Source organism: Anomaloglossus baeobatrachus, chromosome 4, assembly GCF_048569485.1.
Source record: "Anomaloglossus baeobatrachus isolate aAnoBae1 chromosome 4, aAnoBae1.hap1, whole genome shotgun sequence".
Lineage (NCBI taxonomy): Eukaryota > Metazoa > Chordata > Amphibia > Anura > Aromobatidae > Anomaloglossus > Anomaloglossus baeobatrachus.
The window spans coordinates 471,869,393-471,886,892 of NC_134356.1; the positions used below are offsets into that span (position 1 = coordinate 471,869,393).

Here is a 17,500-nt window from a genome sequence, read left to right on the forward strand (position 1 = left end):
AATATCTGATAGAAATTGTAGGAATTGTACACATTTCTTTACAAACACTCCACATTTTAGGAGGTCAAAAGTAATTGGACAAATAAACCAAACCCAAACAAAATATTTGTATTTTCAATATTTTGTTGCGAATCCTTTGGAGGCAATCACTGCCTTAAGTCTGGAACCCATGGACATCACCAAACGCTGGGTTTCCTCCTTCTTAATGTTTTGCCAGGCCTTTACAGCCGCATACTTCAGGTCTTGCTTGTTTGTGGGTCTTTCCGTCTTAAGTCTGGATTTGAGCAAGTGAAATGCATGCTCAATTGGGTTAAGATCTGGTGATTGACTTGGCCATTGCAGAATGTTCCACTTTTTTGCACTCATGAACTCCTGGGTAGCTTTGGCTGTATGCTTGGGGTCATTGTCCATCTGTACTATGAAGCGCCGTCCGATCAACTTTGCGGCATTTGGCTGAATCTGGGCTGAAAGTATATCCCGGTACACTTCAGAATTCATCCGGCTACTCTTGTCTGCTGTTATGTCATCAGTAAACACAAGTGACCCAGTGCCATTGAAAGCCATGCATGCCCATGCCATCACATTGCCTCCACCATGTTTTACAGAGGATGTGGTGTGCCTTGGATCATGTGCCGTTCCCTTTCTTCTCCAAACTTTTTTCTTCCCATCATTCTGGTACAGGTTGATCTTGGTCTCATTTGTCCATAGAATACTTTTCCAGAACTGAGCTGGCTTCATGAGGTGTTTTTCAGCAAATTTAACTCTGGCCTGTCTATTTTTGGAATTGATGAATGCTTTGCATCTAGATGTGAACCCTTTGTATTTACTTTCATGGAGTCTTCTCTTGACTGTTGACTTAGAGACAGATACACCTACTTCACTGAGCGTGTTCTGGACTTCAGTTGATGTTGTGAACGGGTTCTTCTTCACCAAAGAAAGTATGCGGCGATCATCCACCACTGTTGTCATCCGTGGACGCCCAGGCCTTTTTGAGTTCCCAAGCTCACCAGTCAATTCCTTTTTTCTCAGAATGTACCCGACTGTTGATTTTGCTACTCCAAGCATGTCTGCTATCTCTCTGATGGATTTTTTCTTTTTTTTCAGCCTCAGGATGTTCTGCTTCACCTCAATTGAGAGTTCCTTAGACCGCATGTTGTCTGGTCACAGCAACAGCTTCCAAATGCAAAACCACACACCTGTAATCAACCCCAGACCTTTTAACTACTTCATTGATTACCGGTTAACGAGGGAGACGCCTTCAGAGTTAATTGCAGCCCTTAGAGTCCCTTTTCCAATTACTTTTGGTCCCTTGAAAAAGAGGAGGCTATGCATTACAGAGCTATGATTCCTAAACCCTTTCTCCGATTTGGATGTGAAAACTGTCATATTGCAGCTGGGAGTGTGCACTTTCAGCCCATATTATATATATAATTGTATTTCTGAACATGTTTTGTAAACAGCTAAAATAACAAAACTTGTGTTACTGTCCAAATATTTCTGGACCTAACTGTATATACAGTGCCTTGCAAAAGTATTCAGCCCCCTTGAATTTGTCAACCTTTACCCACATTTCAGGCTTCAAATATAAAGATAAAAAAAAATTAAATTAATAATAAAGAATCAACAACAAGTGGGACACAATTGTGAAGTTGAACGAATTTTTTTGCATATTTTAAACCTTTTTTAAAAATAAAAAATGAAAATTGGGGCGTGCAATATTATTCGTCCCCTTTACTTTCAGTGCAGCAAACTCACTCCAGAAGTTCATTGAGGATCTCTGAATGATCCAATGTTGTCCTAAATGACTGATGATGATAAATATAATCCACCTGTGGATAAATATAATACACCTAATAAAGTCTCCGTATAAATGCACCTGCTCTGTGATAGTCTTAGTGTTCTGTTTAAAGTGCAGACAGCATCATAAAGACCAAGGAACACAAAAGGCAGGTCCGTGATACTGTTGTGGAGAAGTTTAAAGCCGGATTTAGATACATAAAGATTTTAAAACTTTAAACATCCCATGGAGCACTGTGCAAGCGATAATATTGAAATGGAAGGCGTATCATACCACTGCAAATTTACCAAGACTCAGCCGTCCCTCCAAACTTTCATCTCAAACAAGAAGGCTGCTCAGAGATGCAGCCAAGAGGCCCATGATCACTCTGGATGAACTGCAGAGATCTACAGCTGAGGTGGGAGAGTCTGTCCATAGGACAACAATCAGTCGTGCACTGCTCAAATCTGGCCTTTTATGGAAGAGTGGCAAGAAGAAAGCCATTTCTCAAAGATATCCATAAAAAGTGTCGTTTAAAGTTTGCCACAAGCCCCCTGGGAGACACACCAAACATGTGGAAGAAGGTGCTCTGGTCAGATGAAACCGAAATGGAACTTTTTGGGCACAATGCCAAATGATATGTTTGGCGTAAAAGCAACACAGCTCATCCCCCTGAACACACCATCCCCACTGTCAAACATGGTGGTGGCAGCATCATGGTTTGGGCCTGCTTTTCTTCAGCAGGGGCAGGGAAGATGGTTAAAATTGATGGGAAGATGGATGGAGCCAAATACAGGACCATTCTTGAAGAAAACCTGTTGGAGTCTGCAAAAGACCTGAGACTGGGACGTAGATTTGTCTTCCAACAAGACAATGATCCCAAACATAAAGCAAAATCTACAATGGAATGGTTCAAAAATAAATGTATTCAGTTGTTAGAATGGCCAAGTCACAGTCCAGACCTGAATCTAATCGAGAATCTGTGGAAAGAGCTGAAAACTGCTGTTCATAAACGCTCTCCATCCAATCTCACTCAGCTCCAGCTGTTTTCAAAGGAAGAATGGGCAAGAATTTCAGTCTCTCGATGTGCAAAACTGATAGACACATACCCCAAGCGACTTGCAGCTGTTAAGTATTAACTTAAAGGAAACGAATAATATTGCACACCCCACTTCTCAGTTTATTTTTTAAAAATGTTTAAAACAATAAATTTCATTTAACTTCACAATTGTGTCCCACTTGTTGTTGATTCTTCACCATAACATTAACATTTTTATCTTTATTTTTGAAGCCTGAAATGTGGGAAAAGGTTGACAAATTCAAGGGAGCCAAATACTTTCGCAGGTTACTGTATGTCCATATCTTGGGCCCATTCTTTTTACAGTTAGGTCCAGAAATATTTGGACAGTGACACAATTTTTACGAGTTGGGCTCTGCATGCCACCACATTGGATTTGAAATGAAACCTCTACAACAGAATTCAAGTGCAGATTGTGACGTTTAATTTGAAGGTTTGAACAAAAGTATCTGATAGAAATTGTAGGAATTGTACACATTTCTTTACAAACACTCCACATTTTAGGAGGTCAAAAGTAATTGGACAAATAAACCAAACCCAAACAAAATATTTGTATTTTCAATATTTTGTTGCGAATCCTTTGGAGGCAATCACTGCCTTAAGTCTGGAACCCATGGACATCACCAAACGCTGGGTTTCCTCCTTCTTAATGTTTTGCCAGGCCTTTACAGCCGCAGCCTTCAGGTCTTGCTTGGTTGTGGGTCTTTCCGTCTTAAGTCTGGATTTGAGCAAGTGACATGCATGCTCAATTGGGTTAAGATCTGGTGATTGACTTGGCCATTGCAGAATATTCCACTTTTTTGCACTCATGAACTCCTGGGTAGCTTTGGCTGTATGCTTGGGGTCATTGTCCATCTGTACTATGAAGCGCCGTCCGATCAACTTTGCGGCATTTGGCTGAATCTGGGCTGAAAGTATATCCCGGTACACTTCAGAATTCATCCGGCTACTCTTGTCTGCTGTTATGTCATCAATAAACACAAGTGACCCAGTGCCATTGAAAGCCATGCATGCCCATTCCATCATGTTGCCTCCACCATGTTTTACAGAGGATGTGGTGTGCCTTGGATCATGTGCCGTTCCCTTTCTTCTCCAAACTTTTTTCTTCCCATCATTCTGGTACAGGTTGATCTTGGTCTCATCTGTCCATAGAATACTTTTCCAGAACTGAGCTGGCTTCATGAGGTGTTTTTCAGCAAATTTAACTCTGGCCTGTCTATTTTTGGAATTGATGAATGGTTTGCATCTAGATGTGAACCCTTTGCATTTACTTTCATGGAGTCTTCTCTTTACTGTTGACTTAGAGACAGATACACCTACTTCACTGAGAGTGTTCTGGACTTCAGTTGATGTTGTGAACGGGTTCTTCTTCACCAAAGAAAGTATGCGGCGATCATCCACCACTGTTGTCATCCGTGGACGCCCAGGCCTTTTTGAGTTCCCAAGCTCACCAGTCAATTCCTTTTTTCTCAGAATGTACTCGACTGTTGATTTTGCTACTCCAAGCATGTCTGCTATCTCTCTGATGGATTTTTTCTTTTTTTTCAGCCTCAGGATGTGCTGCTTCACCTCAATTGAGAGTTCCTTAGACCGCATGTTGTCTGGTCACAGCAACAGCTTCCAAATGCAAAACCACACACCTGTAATCAACCCCAGACCTTTTAACTACTTCTTTGATTACAGGTTAACGAGGGAGACGCCTTCAGAGTTAATTGCAGCCCTTAGAGTCCCTTGTCCAATTACTTTTGGTCCCTTGAAAAAGAGGAGGCTATGCATTACAGAGCTATGATTCCTAAACCCTTTCTCCGATTTGGATGTGAAAACTCTCATATTGCAGCTGGGAGTGTGCACTTTCAGCCCATATTATATATATAATTGTATTTCTGAACATGTTTTTGTAAACAGCTAAAATAACAAAACTTGTGTCACTGTCCAAATATTTCTGGACCTAACTGTATATACAGCCTCGTTCTGTTTCTAACACATTAAAAAAAACTACATTCTACTTGTCTTCCTCCGCTCCCAAACCACATGGCAACTTCTGTGTCAGCATGCAGTGGCATACCAACATCCACTGCCCTGATAGCTTGTATTGCAGAGCAGGGACCCAACAGGTCTCTGTGCTGCAAAGCATTTTAGCTGGATGTGCGCCCTCAAATTCACATCCAGCTGAAGCAGGTGCTGGGGTCAGTGGATCTCCTGTACCCCCGAGCCCAGTCACAGTCCCGACCTCTGCAACAGTTATCATTACGTCCCTGACTTTTTCTATATACACTAAAGGCTTTTTTCTCTTAAATATTGTTCACAAATTTGTCTTAATCTGTGTAAATAAGCACTTCTCATTTGCCCAGATAATCCATCCAACTCACAGGTTTGGCATATCAAGATGCTGATTAGACAGTGTGATTATTGCACAGGTGTGCCTTAGGCGTCTAAAATGGGCAGTTTTACAGTATTGGGGGAGTTCTGGGTGGTCAGAAAACCAGTCAGTTATTATCTGGTGTGAGCACGAATTGCTTTACACAATGCAACACCTCTTTCTCAACGAGTTGATGAGGCTGTTGATTGTGTCCTGTGGAATTTTAATCCACTCCTCTTCAATGGCTGTGGAAAGTTTCTGGATATTGGCAGGTACTTGAAAACACTGTTCTATATGCCAATCCAGAGCATCCCAAACATGCTCAATGTGTGACATGTCTGGTGATTATGCTGGCCATGCAAGAACTGGGAAGCTTTCAGCTTCCAGAAAATCTGTACAGATCCTTGCAACATGGGGCCATGTATTATGATGCTGAAACATGAGATGATGGTCATGGATGAATGGCACAACAATTGGCTGCAGGATCTCGTCATGGTATCTCTGTGCATTCAAAATTTCATCAATAAAATGCACCTGTGTTCATTGTCCATAACCCCATCTCCAACATGGGCCTCTCGATTCACGAAGCTGACATCAGTAAACCGCCCACCCACACAATGCCATACAGTCTGCAATTTTCCCTGTACATTGAAAACCGGGATTCATCCATGAAGAAAACCTCTCCAAAATGCCAGACACCATCGAATGTGAGCATTTGCCCTTTTCAACTCCGTTCCGACGACGAACTGCAGTTAGGTGGAGACCTCGAAGAGAATGATGAGCGTCCCTCAAAATTTGAGTTATCTGTGGTATTGTGCTGTCTGATAAAATGGCGCATTTTAGAATGGCCATTTATTGTGACCAGCCTAAAGGTGGTGTAACACACAGCGACAACGACGTCGCTGCTACGTCACCATTTTCTGTGACGTAGCAGCGACGTCCCGTCGCTGTGTGTGACATCCAACAACGAGCTGGCCCCTGCTGTGAGGTCACCGCTCGTTGCTGAATGTCCTGCTTCATTTTTTGCTCGTCGCTCTCCCGCTGTGAAGCACACATCGCTGTGTGTAACAGCGAGAGAGCGACGAACTGAAGTAAGCAGGGAGCAGGAGCCGGCGTCTGGCAGCCTGCGGTAAGCTATTACCACGGTAAACATCGGGTAACCAAGAAGCCCTTCCCTTGGTTACCCGATATTTACATTAGTTATGTCGCGGGCGGAGGAGGGGACGCTGCGCTCTCCCTCTGCTCGAGTCCGGCTGCCGCTGCTGCTGCGGCCTCTGCTGCTCGGTGGCTCGAGCGTTGTGCCGGATCCCGGGGACTCGAGCGGCGCTCTTCGCCCGTGAGTGAAAAGGGGATTGGTTTTGGGGATTTATTGTCTGTGACGCCACCCACGGTTGTGGTGATTGTGTGGACACCACCGCTGCTCTGTATGGGGATCCCGGGAGCGGTGACAGGGAGCAGCAGAGTTGTTAGTTCTCCCCTCCGTGGGTAGGGGTTGGTTGTCCCGGGGCCCAGTGATGGGGTGAAGGATGAGGGATGGCAGGCCAGGTGCGGGGCCTGGTGAGGTGCAGGGTCGCGGGGGCAGCGCTGTGCCGCACGGCACGGTGGTACTCACTCAGCCTGAGACGATGACACAGTTCTCGGTAAAACACACGACTGGAAAGACTGTTCCCACGGACGGCTGCTGTTGCTTTTCCCCGGTAGTTGGCGGTGACGGTCCCTGTCCCTGCACCTAGTGTAATTTTGGTAGCGATGGGTTCCCACCGGTAACCCGCTCCCCGACTTGGATATGGGCTGGAGGAGCCCCTCTTTGCCCGCAGGCGCTGGCCCTGAGAAACTGGTGCCTTGGCGGTGGCGGTGTCTCTCTCCTACGGTGGACTGTTGCCTTCAATCGGGACTTAGTTGCTTGGAGACCCGGAGGTCCCCTTCACTGACGGATTTGGCAAATTCACGGCGACTCCTAGCCTTGCCGGGATCCGAAAGGCCCCTGCCAATGGTGCTGGCTTCTCCTTGTATACCGGTCCGGTACCGCCGGGCCACCACCCATCCACGGTCCTTTCGGCAACCTCCGATCAGCCTCTCCTGCAGACGGTCACCACCGTCTGCTAACCTTGCTGTCTCAGTCCGGGGCACACACCCGGACCAACTTCAGGCTTTCAAACTGTCACTTTTCCTCTTTCACTACTTTCCCTCCTTCTACTTCAAACTCCAAACCTAATCTGCCTGGTTTTCCCGCCTCCAGGACTGTGAACTCCTCGGTGGGCGGAGCCAACCGCCTGGCCCACCCCCTGTTGTGGATATCAGCCCCTGGAGGAAGGCAACAAGGATTTCTGGTGTAGCTTCGGTGTACCTATCCGGGGTGTAGGGTTTGGTGGTGTTATGACCTGTGACCCCTGGCTTGCCCAGGGTGTCACAGTTACTAGCACCGCGCTCTCACGCTACCAGTGCCGGCTCCCTGCTCCCAGCACACGTAGCTGGAGTACACATCGGGTTAATTACCCGATGTGTACTCCAGCTACGTGAGCAGGGAGTCGGCACTGGCAGCGTGAGAGCGCACCGCTTACCGCTGGCTCCCTGCATACGTAGCCGATGCCGTAATTAACCCGATGTGTACCCTGGCTAGGAGAGCAGGGAGCCAGCGCTAAGCGTGTGTGCTGGTAACCAAGGTAAATATCGGGTAATGGTTACCCGATATTTACCTTAGTTACCTAGTGCAGCATGGCTTCCACAGCGACGCTTGTCATTATGATTGCTGCTGCGTCTGCTGTGTTTGACAGCTAAGCAGCGATCATAACAGCGACTTACTAGGTCGCTGTTGCGTCACAGAAAATGGTGACGTAACAGCGACGTCGTTGTCGCTCTGTGTGAACCCAACTTAAGACACAACTTAGCATTAATCATACTGTCTAATCAGCATCTTGATATGCCACACCTGTGATGGGGGTTGATTATTTTGGCAAAGGAGAAGAGCTCACTAACACAGATTTAGACAAATTGGTGAACAATATTTGAGAGAAAAAAGCCTTTTATGTACCGTATTTTTCGGACCATAAGGCGCACCGGATTATAAGGCGCATTAGTAATGAGAGCCTGCTAAGACGCCTAGGTTCATATATAAGGCGCACCGGATTATAACCCGCAGTGCATTAAGTTCATGACAGCTGCGAACAGGCCGGGGTGCAATCCGGAGTTCAGGTGAGAGCACCGGAGATCAACCCGGGATGTCTGCAGCTGTCATGAACTGAACCGCAATCGCTGGGGAATCAATCACTCGGCGCTCGCGGTACAGCCTAGGCTGCACGCCGGAGCTCAGGTGAGAGCTCCGGAGTGCAATGCAGGTACCTGAATCCAGGCCTGGCATTACTGGAGATTCCTCCGGTAGCCAGTCAGACGCTGCTCTTATGTACAGCATTCTAACATGCTGTATATAAGATCGCAGGCCGCACTGTAAAACATTAAAAACACTTTACCCACCTAAACCAGTCGCTCCGGTGCTGGTTGGCCAGATGGGCGACGCTGTTCTCCGGGATCGGCGCCTCCTCTTTCGGCCATCTTGCTCCTCTGTCTTCTGAAGCCTGTGTGCATGACGCGTCCACATCATACACACTTTCCGGCACTGAGGTCCTGTGCAGGCGCACTACAATACCGTACTTTGATCTGCCCTGAGTAGGGCTGATCAAAGTGCGCCTGCACAGGACCTCAGTGCCGGCGATTGTGTATGACATGGACGCGTCATGCACACAGGCTTCAGAAGAAAGAGGAGCAAGATGGCCGAAAGAGGAGGCGTTGGTCCCGGAGAACAACGCCGCCCGTCTGGCCAACCAGCACCGAAGCAACCGGTTTAGGTGAGTAAGCATGTCTCTTAACAGGAGGCATAATGCTCACTTGCATTCATATATAAGATGCACCAGACTATAAGGCGCACTTTTGATTTCTGAGAAAATCATAGGCTTTTATGTGCGCCTTATAGTCCGAAAAATACAGTACATGGAAAGTCTTAGATCCTTGATTTTAGCTCATGAAAAATTGGAGGAAAAACAAAAGTGTGGGGCCTATATTTTTGTTCAGTGTATTATAATACACTGAACAATGGCGTTCCAGCGGACTGTACAGCAGTGGAACACATTTTGCTTTCCAGGACATCATTAGCACGTGCTTTTCTCAAATGTCGCTTCCAGTCATAGTGGATGTGATGTGCGCGTTCCATAGCAGAGCTCCCTGCTTACGTTTACAGATAATGCTTCATCCAGTCTTTGAAATCATTGTACCTCCCAATAAAATGGTGGCATTTTTTTATCATGCATTTGCATGGTCAGAGGTTGTCAACTGCTGCATGGTTAGTGTTCCCTACTCATCGAGGTCCTCTATTTACATACATCAAGCATTTTGCCGAAGTCTATATATGGAGAAGCAGCCTGGCTGAATCTTTTGTGACTCCTGGGGATGGGACACTAAGAAGATAATTAAATGGATCCAGAGCAACCCTATACCCCAGAACTCTGTAGGTCAGCTCTCTCACATCTATCTAAAAAGACAAAAGAACCTCATAATCCCAAAAGATATGATGGAAGGACCTTTCTCTCTTTCATACAGCTCCAGCACCGGTCCAATAAATTAGGAAAGAACCTACTAAGGACCTCTACGGTATAGTACCAGTGCAGAATTTTATATTGATTCTCATTTTACATGGTACAGAGAGAAGTTTTCTCTGCTCTTTCCTAGATTGTCTGCCATACTGCTTTCACTATATCTCTACAAAAGTATGTCTCTCATTTTGTCATGTATGAGTGTTGTATTGCTGTGTGTGAGGTATGTCGTATATACGCAAGATCAGTCCCTTCGTCGAAGTGCCCTGCATGCAGAGGCCCTCAAACTGGGTAAGCTTAGAGAATGAAGTGGATTTCACCAAAGATATGGCCTGGTGACGTATCTGCGCATATATGTAATAAGCTTCTGCTGTGATTTTAGGGTACTATTTCGTTAATGAAAGGGTCAATTATGTCTACAAATTGAAAAGGTGTGCTCTGATCCATGGGTTAGTCATTTGGTTGGTGGAACTACCTTGCAAGGCTCTGGAGTATATGAAAATGGTGCCATTGAAGGTTTGACTGAAGTGAGAGGGAAAATTTTATGGCCATCTTCCAAATACACCTAGTGAATGTCATAGGTCCTAAAAGAACTATGTCTTGGGGATCTGCAAAAATCGCCCACAAAAGGGCATTCGGTTGGGTAGGCGCCAGCGAAACATGCTCCACTTCCATCCATTTACTTGTGATTTAACTGGTCCAGGCAGAGATATGCCTTAGATGTGTGCCTTGGTAGTATTTCCACATGTTCGGGAAAGCTAGGCACAATTCAATAAACTTTTGTTATATTTTGAGATATTTTCTGTGAGTAGAGTACTTTTTACGTACCCTTTTCTCCTCTTGCTACATTGTTTTGGGAGGTCTTGCACCCTCACTCTTTATTGCAATTTTCTATTTTATTCCATAAAGCTGTGCAGCCCTATTCCCCCATTTCTATGGGAAAGCTAGGCCACCCATTCTCTTAGGAGTCAATAGCACTGAATGAGCAATTTGATGGCACTTGTGAGCCCAAACAAAATTATTCAGCCTTGACTGGAACTGCCGGATCATCAGCCTCGGAATTGCTATGGGGAATGTCTCCAGAAATATAGGAATTTTGGGAGAATCGTCCTCTTATTGGAGGCCATCCTTCCAAAGAAAAACAGATGTAGCTTATCCTACTTGGACAGTGTTGATTTGATTTCCTCAAAGGACGACAGGAAATTGTGTGCATAGAGGGAATCTTATGTGCATGTTATGTACTGTATATCCCTAGGTATTTTAAGCGGTCTTTTTTTCCAGTCATATTTAAATGTGGTGGTAATGCAGAGAGGACACGTGTATGCCTGTCTCTAACATATTAAATATTCATTATATAGGCTTCTTAACATGATCTAGTGTCTTTATTAATACAGAGATTGATTTTAATCTATCCATTACATTGCCACTTGTTTCGAGAACCTGGTGTGCAATATTTTGTGCATTTTTATGTTTAGTGTAGGTTTATATTGGGGTGTCCAGGGACACTTGTTGTTAAGCTGGGGTGCCATGTCGAACTAATAGGCCCTGTGCCCACGCTGCAGATTTTGGTGCTGATTTTGACTCAGATTTTCAGAAATCTGCAGCAAAATCTGCATGACCATTGTGAAGTCAGCAAAGTCTATGAGAATTCAGAAGGGCTGTGCCCACGTTGCTTATTTTTCCCTTGCGTATTTGGTGCAGATTTCTTTTTTTCTGCACCAAATACGCAAGGGAAAAATAAGCAACGTGGGCACAGCCCTTCTGAATTCTCATAGACTTTGCTGACTTCACAATGGACATGCAGATTTTGCTGCAGATTTCTGAAAATACAGGTCAAAACTCCACAGCTTGGGCACTGGGCCTTAGCGTGCTAACCTCCTCTTTAGATGGCTGACCGCTTATAGGGCCCACTAAGCACAGTTAGCCACCTTTCTATTTTTCTCCTGACACATCTTCCACACACGCGTAATATTAATATTTGAGAGTTGTTAATATAAAGAGTTTGAAGTCCTTACCAATAAAATTAAACTTTTAATATTTTTTTTTTCTTTTTCCATTTACACTATGTATATATTTTTCTTTTTGATTCTGTCCATATGTGAGTAAGACCAGGTCCGCACAGCATATTTCACAGTCTTGGGACTACAATGCCCGGGATGATCCAGACCTAAATTTACAGCCTCAGAGACACAGATCAGGCTGTAAATTCAGGTCGGGAGGCAGTCTGTGCATTGTGGTCCTTGAAAAACCCCCATCCATAGTGTTCACCGGGGAAAGTTTATTTGTATGCAGGGTCTCCTCCTCTCTAGAGTACTTATTGGGGGAGACGAGCACCCCATTCTCAAGATATGTGGCAAACCTTGCAGTGGAACTTCCGTCTCTTAGACATTCATGGCAAATACTCTACTTTTGATTTGGGATAAAAATTTCAAAAGGTAATATCCTTTTAGGTTTTATTGCAGCCCTTGGAATTATTTAAATATATCAATGTGGTCCTGGGACCAGAGAAGGTTGTGCACCTCTGCTCCAGGTTAAGTCTACAGATGCAGCCTTATTTACCTCTTTCATAACCAAATTACAGCAAGTCGCTGTCACTGTGTAGTACTTGCCACAAACCGGTTGTCTCACCTTTTATAAATGGGTAAAATTGCATAGTGCTTGTAAAAACAAGTGAGTTTGCAATTTACTGCTTAGGCTAAGTTCACATTTCCGCTAAAATCTATCAGTCACAATCCGCTGCTCTTGTAAACAGCGGAATCCGTTTAGCGGATTCCGCTGCTCCCATAGACTTGTATGAGCAGCGGATTGTGACTGATGATGCTGCGTTGCACCCTCCGCCCGACTGATCAGTCGTGGAACGACTGACCGCCGGGCGGGAGGAACGCAGCATGTAACGTTTTTTGAGCAGCGAGATCCGTCGGATTTCGCTGCGCATGCTCTCTGGCTCCCTGCACACGTCACCAGCTTTGGTTGGTTACCCGATATTTACCCTGGTTACGGTGCAAGGAGCCAGCGCTAAGCGGTGTAGGCCCGTAACCAAGGTAAATATCGGGTAACCAAGGTAAACATCGGGTGCTTTGCTGTTACCCGATATTTAGGCTGGTTACGTGTGCAGGGAGGCCGACACTTCCCCGCTCGGCCCCGCCCCCTCCCGCACTCCGCACATGTATGTACACACACACAACCTGTCCCCAGCCATGCAGACAAGCACTGACACCCTCGTCTGGCCCCGCCCCCTGCTCGGCTCCGCCCCCTCCCGCACTTTGCATGTGCACACACACACATACATACATACATACACACACACTCACTCACACATACACTCACCTGTCCCCAGCCATGCAGACCGCAGCACTTCCACTGACATCCTCAGCGCCTGGCCCCGCCCCCCGCTCGGCTCCGCCCCTCCCACACTTTGCATGTGCACACACATACATACATACATACATGCACATACACACACTCACTCACTCACAGATACACTCACCTGTCCCCAGCCATGCAGACCGCAGCACTTCCACTGACATCCTCAGCGCCTGGCCCCGCCCCCCGCTCGGCTCTGCCCCCGAACTCCGCCCCCCGCACACAACGGAATCCGACAAAGAATTCTGTTCTTTGTCATCCGTTGTACAGCGTTGAACAGCGCATCAGTCACATGCGTCAAGCGACGCATGTGACTGATACAAATCAACGGAAATGTGAACTTAGCCTTAGTAAAAATCGTCTGTTCTCATGAACGACGGGACTTTCAATTCCATAGATTAAGGCTAAATTACCAGCTACCCTGTAGTTCCAGCATGTCTAGGTTCCTTGCCAAGAGTACACTGCATGAGCAGTCAATATGTTTTACCTCCTTTTCATGCTGCTTTGAAGCCGACCAGATTGCTGGATACAACCATCTTCAGTCTTATTGCGCTTTACTTTAGTTGCAAATGCAAAGCTGACTATCTTAACAGTATGGGAGAGTTCACAAATTGGATCTTCTGCTCATAAGACTGAACTGTAAACCTTCAGGAGCAAAGTGCCCTAGGGCAAGCAGAAAGCCGGAAGGCAGGGGAGCAGTGCGCTTCTGAAGAGTGAAGATGAGACACCCCTTTAAGATAATGAATGGGGGTACCAGAGGTGTAGATAATAAAGTCTTGGCCCCTTAGCAAATTTATGAATGTACTTACCCTTGGGTATGAGCATTACTGACTGAATATTAAAAAGATACTTCTAATACTGTTTTGTCTTATCATTGCTCCCCTAACAAATGTACAGGTGAACTAGAGAAAACATTTTTGTATAAAGCTGTATTAATTGAAAAATAACTTTTAAAGCAGAACAAAGATTTTTTTTTTTTAGGGGGGGGTCTACTAAATGAAATTCTGTTAACTGCAAAAATGTAATCATAAGAAAACCCAATGTATCTTGCGAATAAAGAAACAAACAAAATTATAAAATTGAAAATTTCCAGCATTCCAAAAATGTCTCATGTCTTCAAAACACAAGCAGTTATAAAAGGGTTAAGTTAAACATACTGTATTTCCTTTAGAAATTCGTCCAACCTCCTATTCCTAAAAATGACCTCAGCTCAACAATGTTTCATTTTCCTTTACAGAATCAATGACATCCTGTGCCTTGCTGACTCCACATCGCTTTCAGATGTCACACTTGATGGCAACCCTATAGCTCAAGAGTCATGGTACAGGCAAACCATTCTGGGACATATGCTGCAGCTGCGACAGCTGGATATGAAGAGAATCACGGTAAGGGCAATGCCAATGTGAAAAGCTGGTGGAGTGATATCGGGAAGCTGACAACTGCAGATATTATTACATGTGTCTACACACAGCAGGTTCAGCCTATTTATATGAGTTGTCTCTTTTTAGTTAAAAAAACAACAAACCACACTGGGCTCACCTTCCCTTTTTTCCATGCTCGACCATTGATTAAAGTGTCAGGCATTGGCTGTGATGCTGATGTCGCATCGACCTCTCACCAGCCAATTAGCTCAACAGCTCAGAAGTAGGTATTCCCTCACTGGTTTGTGTTGCACCATCGTCCCTGCACTACTCTGCTTCTCACCGGAAGGGACACTGGCTCACTTACCACCGTGGCCGGACGACATCCTCCCCTGTACTCCCACAGCTGTCCATATGCTTCTCTGCCTTCTCCTCCCTTGGCCTGTGCATACCACACAGGTCCCCCGGCAATGCACCTAAGGTACGTGCACGTGCCTCTTAAAGGGCTGGTGAGCTATTTCCCGGAAATGACTGTCAGCCTATGGATGAGAGGCACTTGATACTTAAAGCATCCTCCTACTCAGGGAGGTGCCTGTGCAAAACCTTTAGTTAGCTAGTCTACTAGCTATTTGTTAGGTCTCGTACTCTTGTCACATTACCTACACCTATGTCTGCCTTCCCATACCTGCCAGCCCCTTTCAAGCTCCAGCCATTGCAGCTGCACCTGCCAGCACTAGACTGTACCCGCTTGCACCTGTGTCCATACTTTAGCCCATCCCTGCCTTGTGGGTCAGCTGCCACAGTCCCGGACACTGCCCTGAAAGTGGCACCAGGCGACCACCTTAGTAGTTGATTAGTCAAGCCCCCCACGACAGGTTAAGCACGGGTATCAAACCCCTGTGGTCCAGTGGGTCCACTCCTACTACTGCTCACCAACACCAGGGAGCGTTACAGTTGGCTGCCACGCTTGTGATGTTACAGCAATGAGCAAGTTCATGCCTAATTATCAGCATCATTAGCAGAGACTCACTGCTGGACCTAGGGAAGCTGAGCACAACAAAGTTTGTTGTTTTCTAATAAACTGCAGTCAGGGCAGAATATTGTCTGAAAGGAGGCAACCCACGCAAGTGTAATCTGTAGGATGGCCTTATACGAAATGTATAATCCGAAAATGGTAAGTGCGAATTTTTACAAAATTCATGAACTCAGTTCCACTTTAATATATTTGCTCATCTCCAAAGCTACCACAAAAAAACCTACTTTATAGACTAGGTTATTTTCTGTAGACCCATTCCCTTGAAGATCAAAAGCAGTTATCTGGAAAGGTCAACAAATCCCAAAAATATCACAGAAGAAGCAGACATATTGCCAAATACTAATGCATTGCAATACCTTTTTTGTATGCAGATCAAAGTAAAAAAAAAAAAAATCTACCACTGTCTGAGTCATTTAAAATGCGGTTGCGCTATTCTAGAGTGCCATAAAGCAGTTGTGGGGAACAATGGTAGACTCTTGGGGAGGTGAGAAGATGATGAGGAGCTGGACGTGCCAGAACTAGGCTGGAAGCGTAATGTATGACAATACTGACCCCTAGTGGAGGTAGAAGGAGAGGCAGACTAGTTTTGGAGGTAAAAGGCTATATACAGTGCACACAGTGGCTTTTATGCGCTATATCGTATCCACAGAATTTTCCCAGGCAATGATGTGTCAGGAAAATGTCAGCTGTTGTTTTGTTAATTTGGCTTTGCCAACGGTTTTATTGCATCTTTTATTCTATACTTGAAGGAGAAAGCAGTCTGCTTCTTATGTCACTTTACGAACCCTAAAGTGGTTAAAGCGTGATATTAAATGGAACATGTGCACAGCCACAGCAATATCGTTTTATCATTGCTGTGCATTATGATCTTCATATGAGGGGCTTCTCCGGCTTTTTTCCAGGCTGATTTTGCCCAGAAACCAGATAGACCATCAATATGAAAGTTCAGTACAACCACTCACTTTGTACATTTATGACGTACTGACAGGACACGAGTATATTGCACACTGTCAGGAACAGAGAGATGATTGACATTATGCATCTCTCTCCATTAAATTCTATTTCTGTTAAATTAAAATGAGATCTTCATGTTCTATTTTCATTATGAACACCTTGTTTGGAGGCTAAAAGGCACTGTAAATCACCCCAAAACACCATACCAACAGTGACGTTTGGAGGTGGAAACATCATGGTGTGGGGCTGTTTTTCAGCATTCGGCACTGGCTAACTTCATATTATTGAAGTAAGGATGCATGAACAAATCTACTAGGACATTCTTAATAAAAATCTGCTGCTCTTTACCAAGATGATGAAGAATAAACAAGGTTTGCCATTTCAGCAAGACAATGATTCCAAACACACAGTCAAGGAAACTCTCAATTAGTTTCAGAGAAAATAATGCTGCTAGAATTGCCCAGCCTACCATATGGTCTGAATCCAATAGAAAATTTATGGAAGGAACTAAAAGTCCTCATAGCAGAAGCCCATGTTACCGCCAAGATTTGAAGAGTGTTTGTGCGAAATATGGGCCCAAATCACACCTAAGTAATGCATGCAAATAGTTTCTCCATACAGGAGCTGTATTGAAACTGTCATGACCAACAAAGGCTTTTGTATGACGTATTAAATACATTTCAGTAAGGGTGTTCAATACTTTTTTCCCTGTGTCATTTCTCATTATTATATATTACTAAATATATTATTATTGCGCCATCAATTCCATGGCACTTTACATGTGAAAGGGTTATAGATAATAGGGAGAAGTACAGCAATCAAACAACAAAAGACACAGACGGGTACAGAAGGATAGAGGTCCCTGCCCGCGAAGGCTCACAGTCTACAAGAGATAGGTGAGGATACAGTAGGTTAGGGTAGAGCTGATTGTGCGGCACTGTATCAGACTGAGGGTTACGGCAGGTCGTAGGCTTGTCGGAAGAGGTGGG

At 45.0% G+C, this 17,500-nt stretch overlaps 1 protein-coding gene across 3 annotated transcripts in view; it reads left to right on the plus strand.

Annotated features, from left to right (window-relative positions):
- The window catches only part of LRRC49 (leucine rich repeat containing 49), a 230,880-nt gene that overhangs the window by 112,953 nt on the left and 100,427 nt on the right, over window positions 1-17,500 (plus strand). For all 3 annotated transcript variants that reach the window (XM_075345709.1, XM_075345711.1, XM_075345710.1), the window contains one exon: window positions 14,398-14,545. In XM_075345709.1, the coding sequence (XP_075201824.1) occupies window positions 14,398-14,545 (148 nt within the window). The remainder of the gene's footprint in view (window positions 1-14,397; window positions 14,546-17,500) is intronic.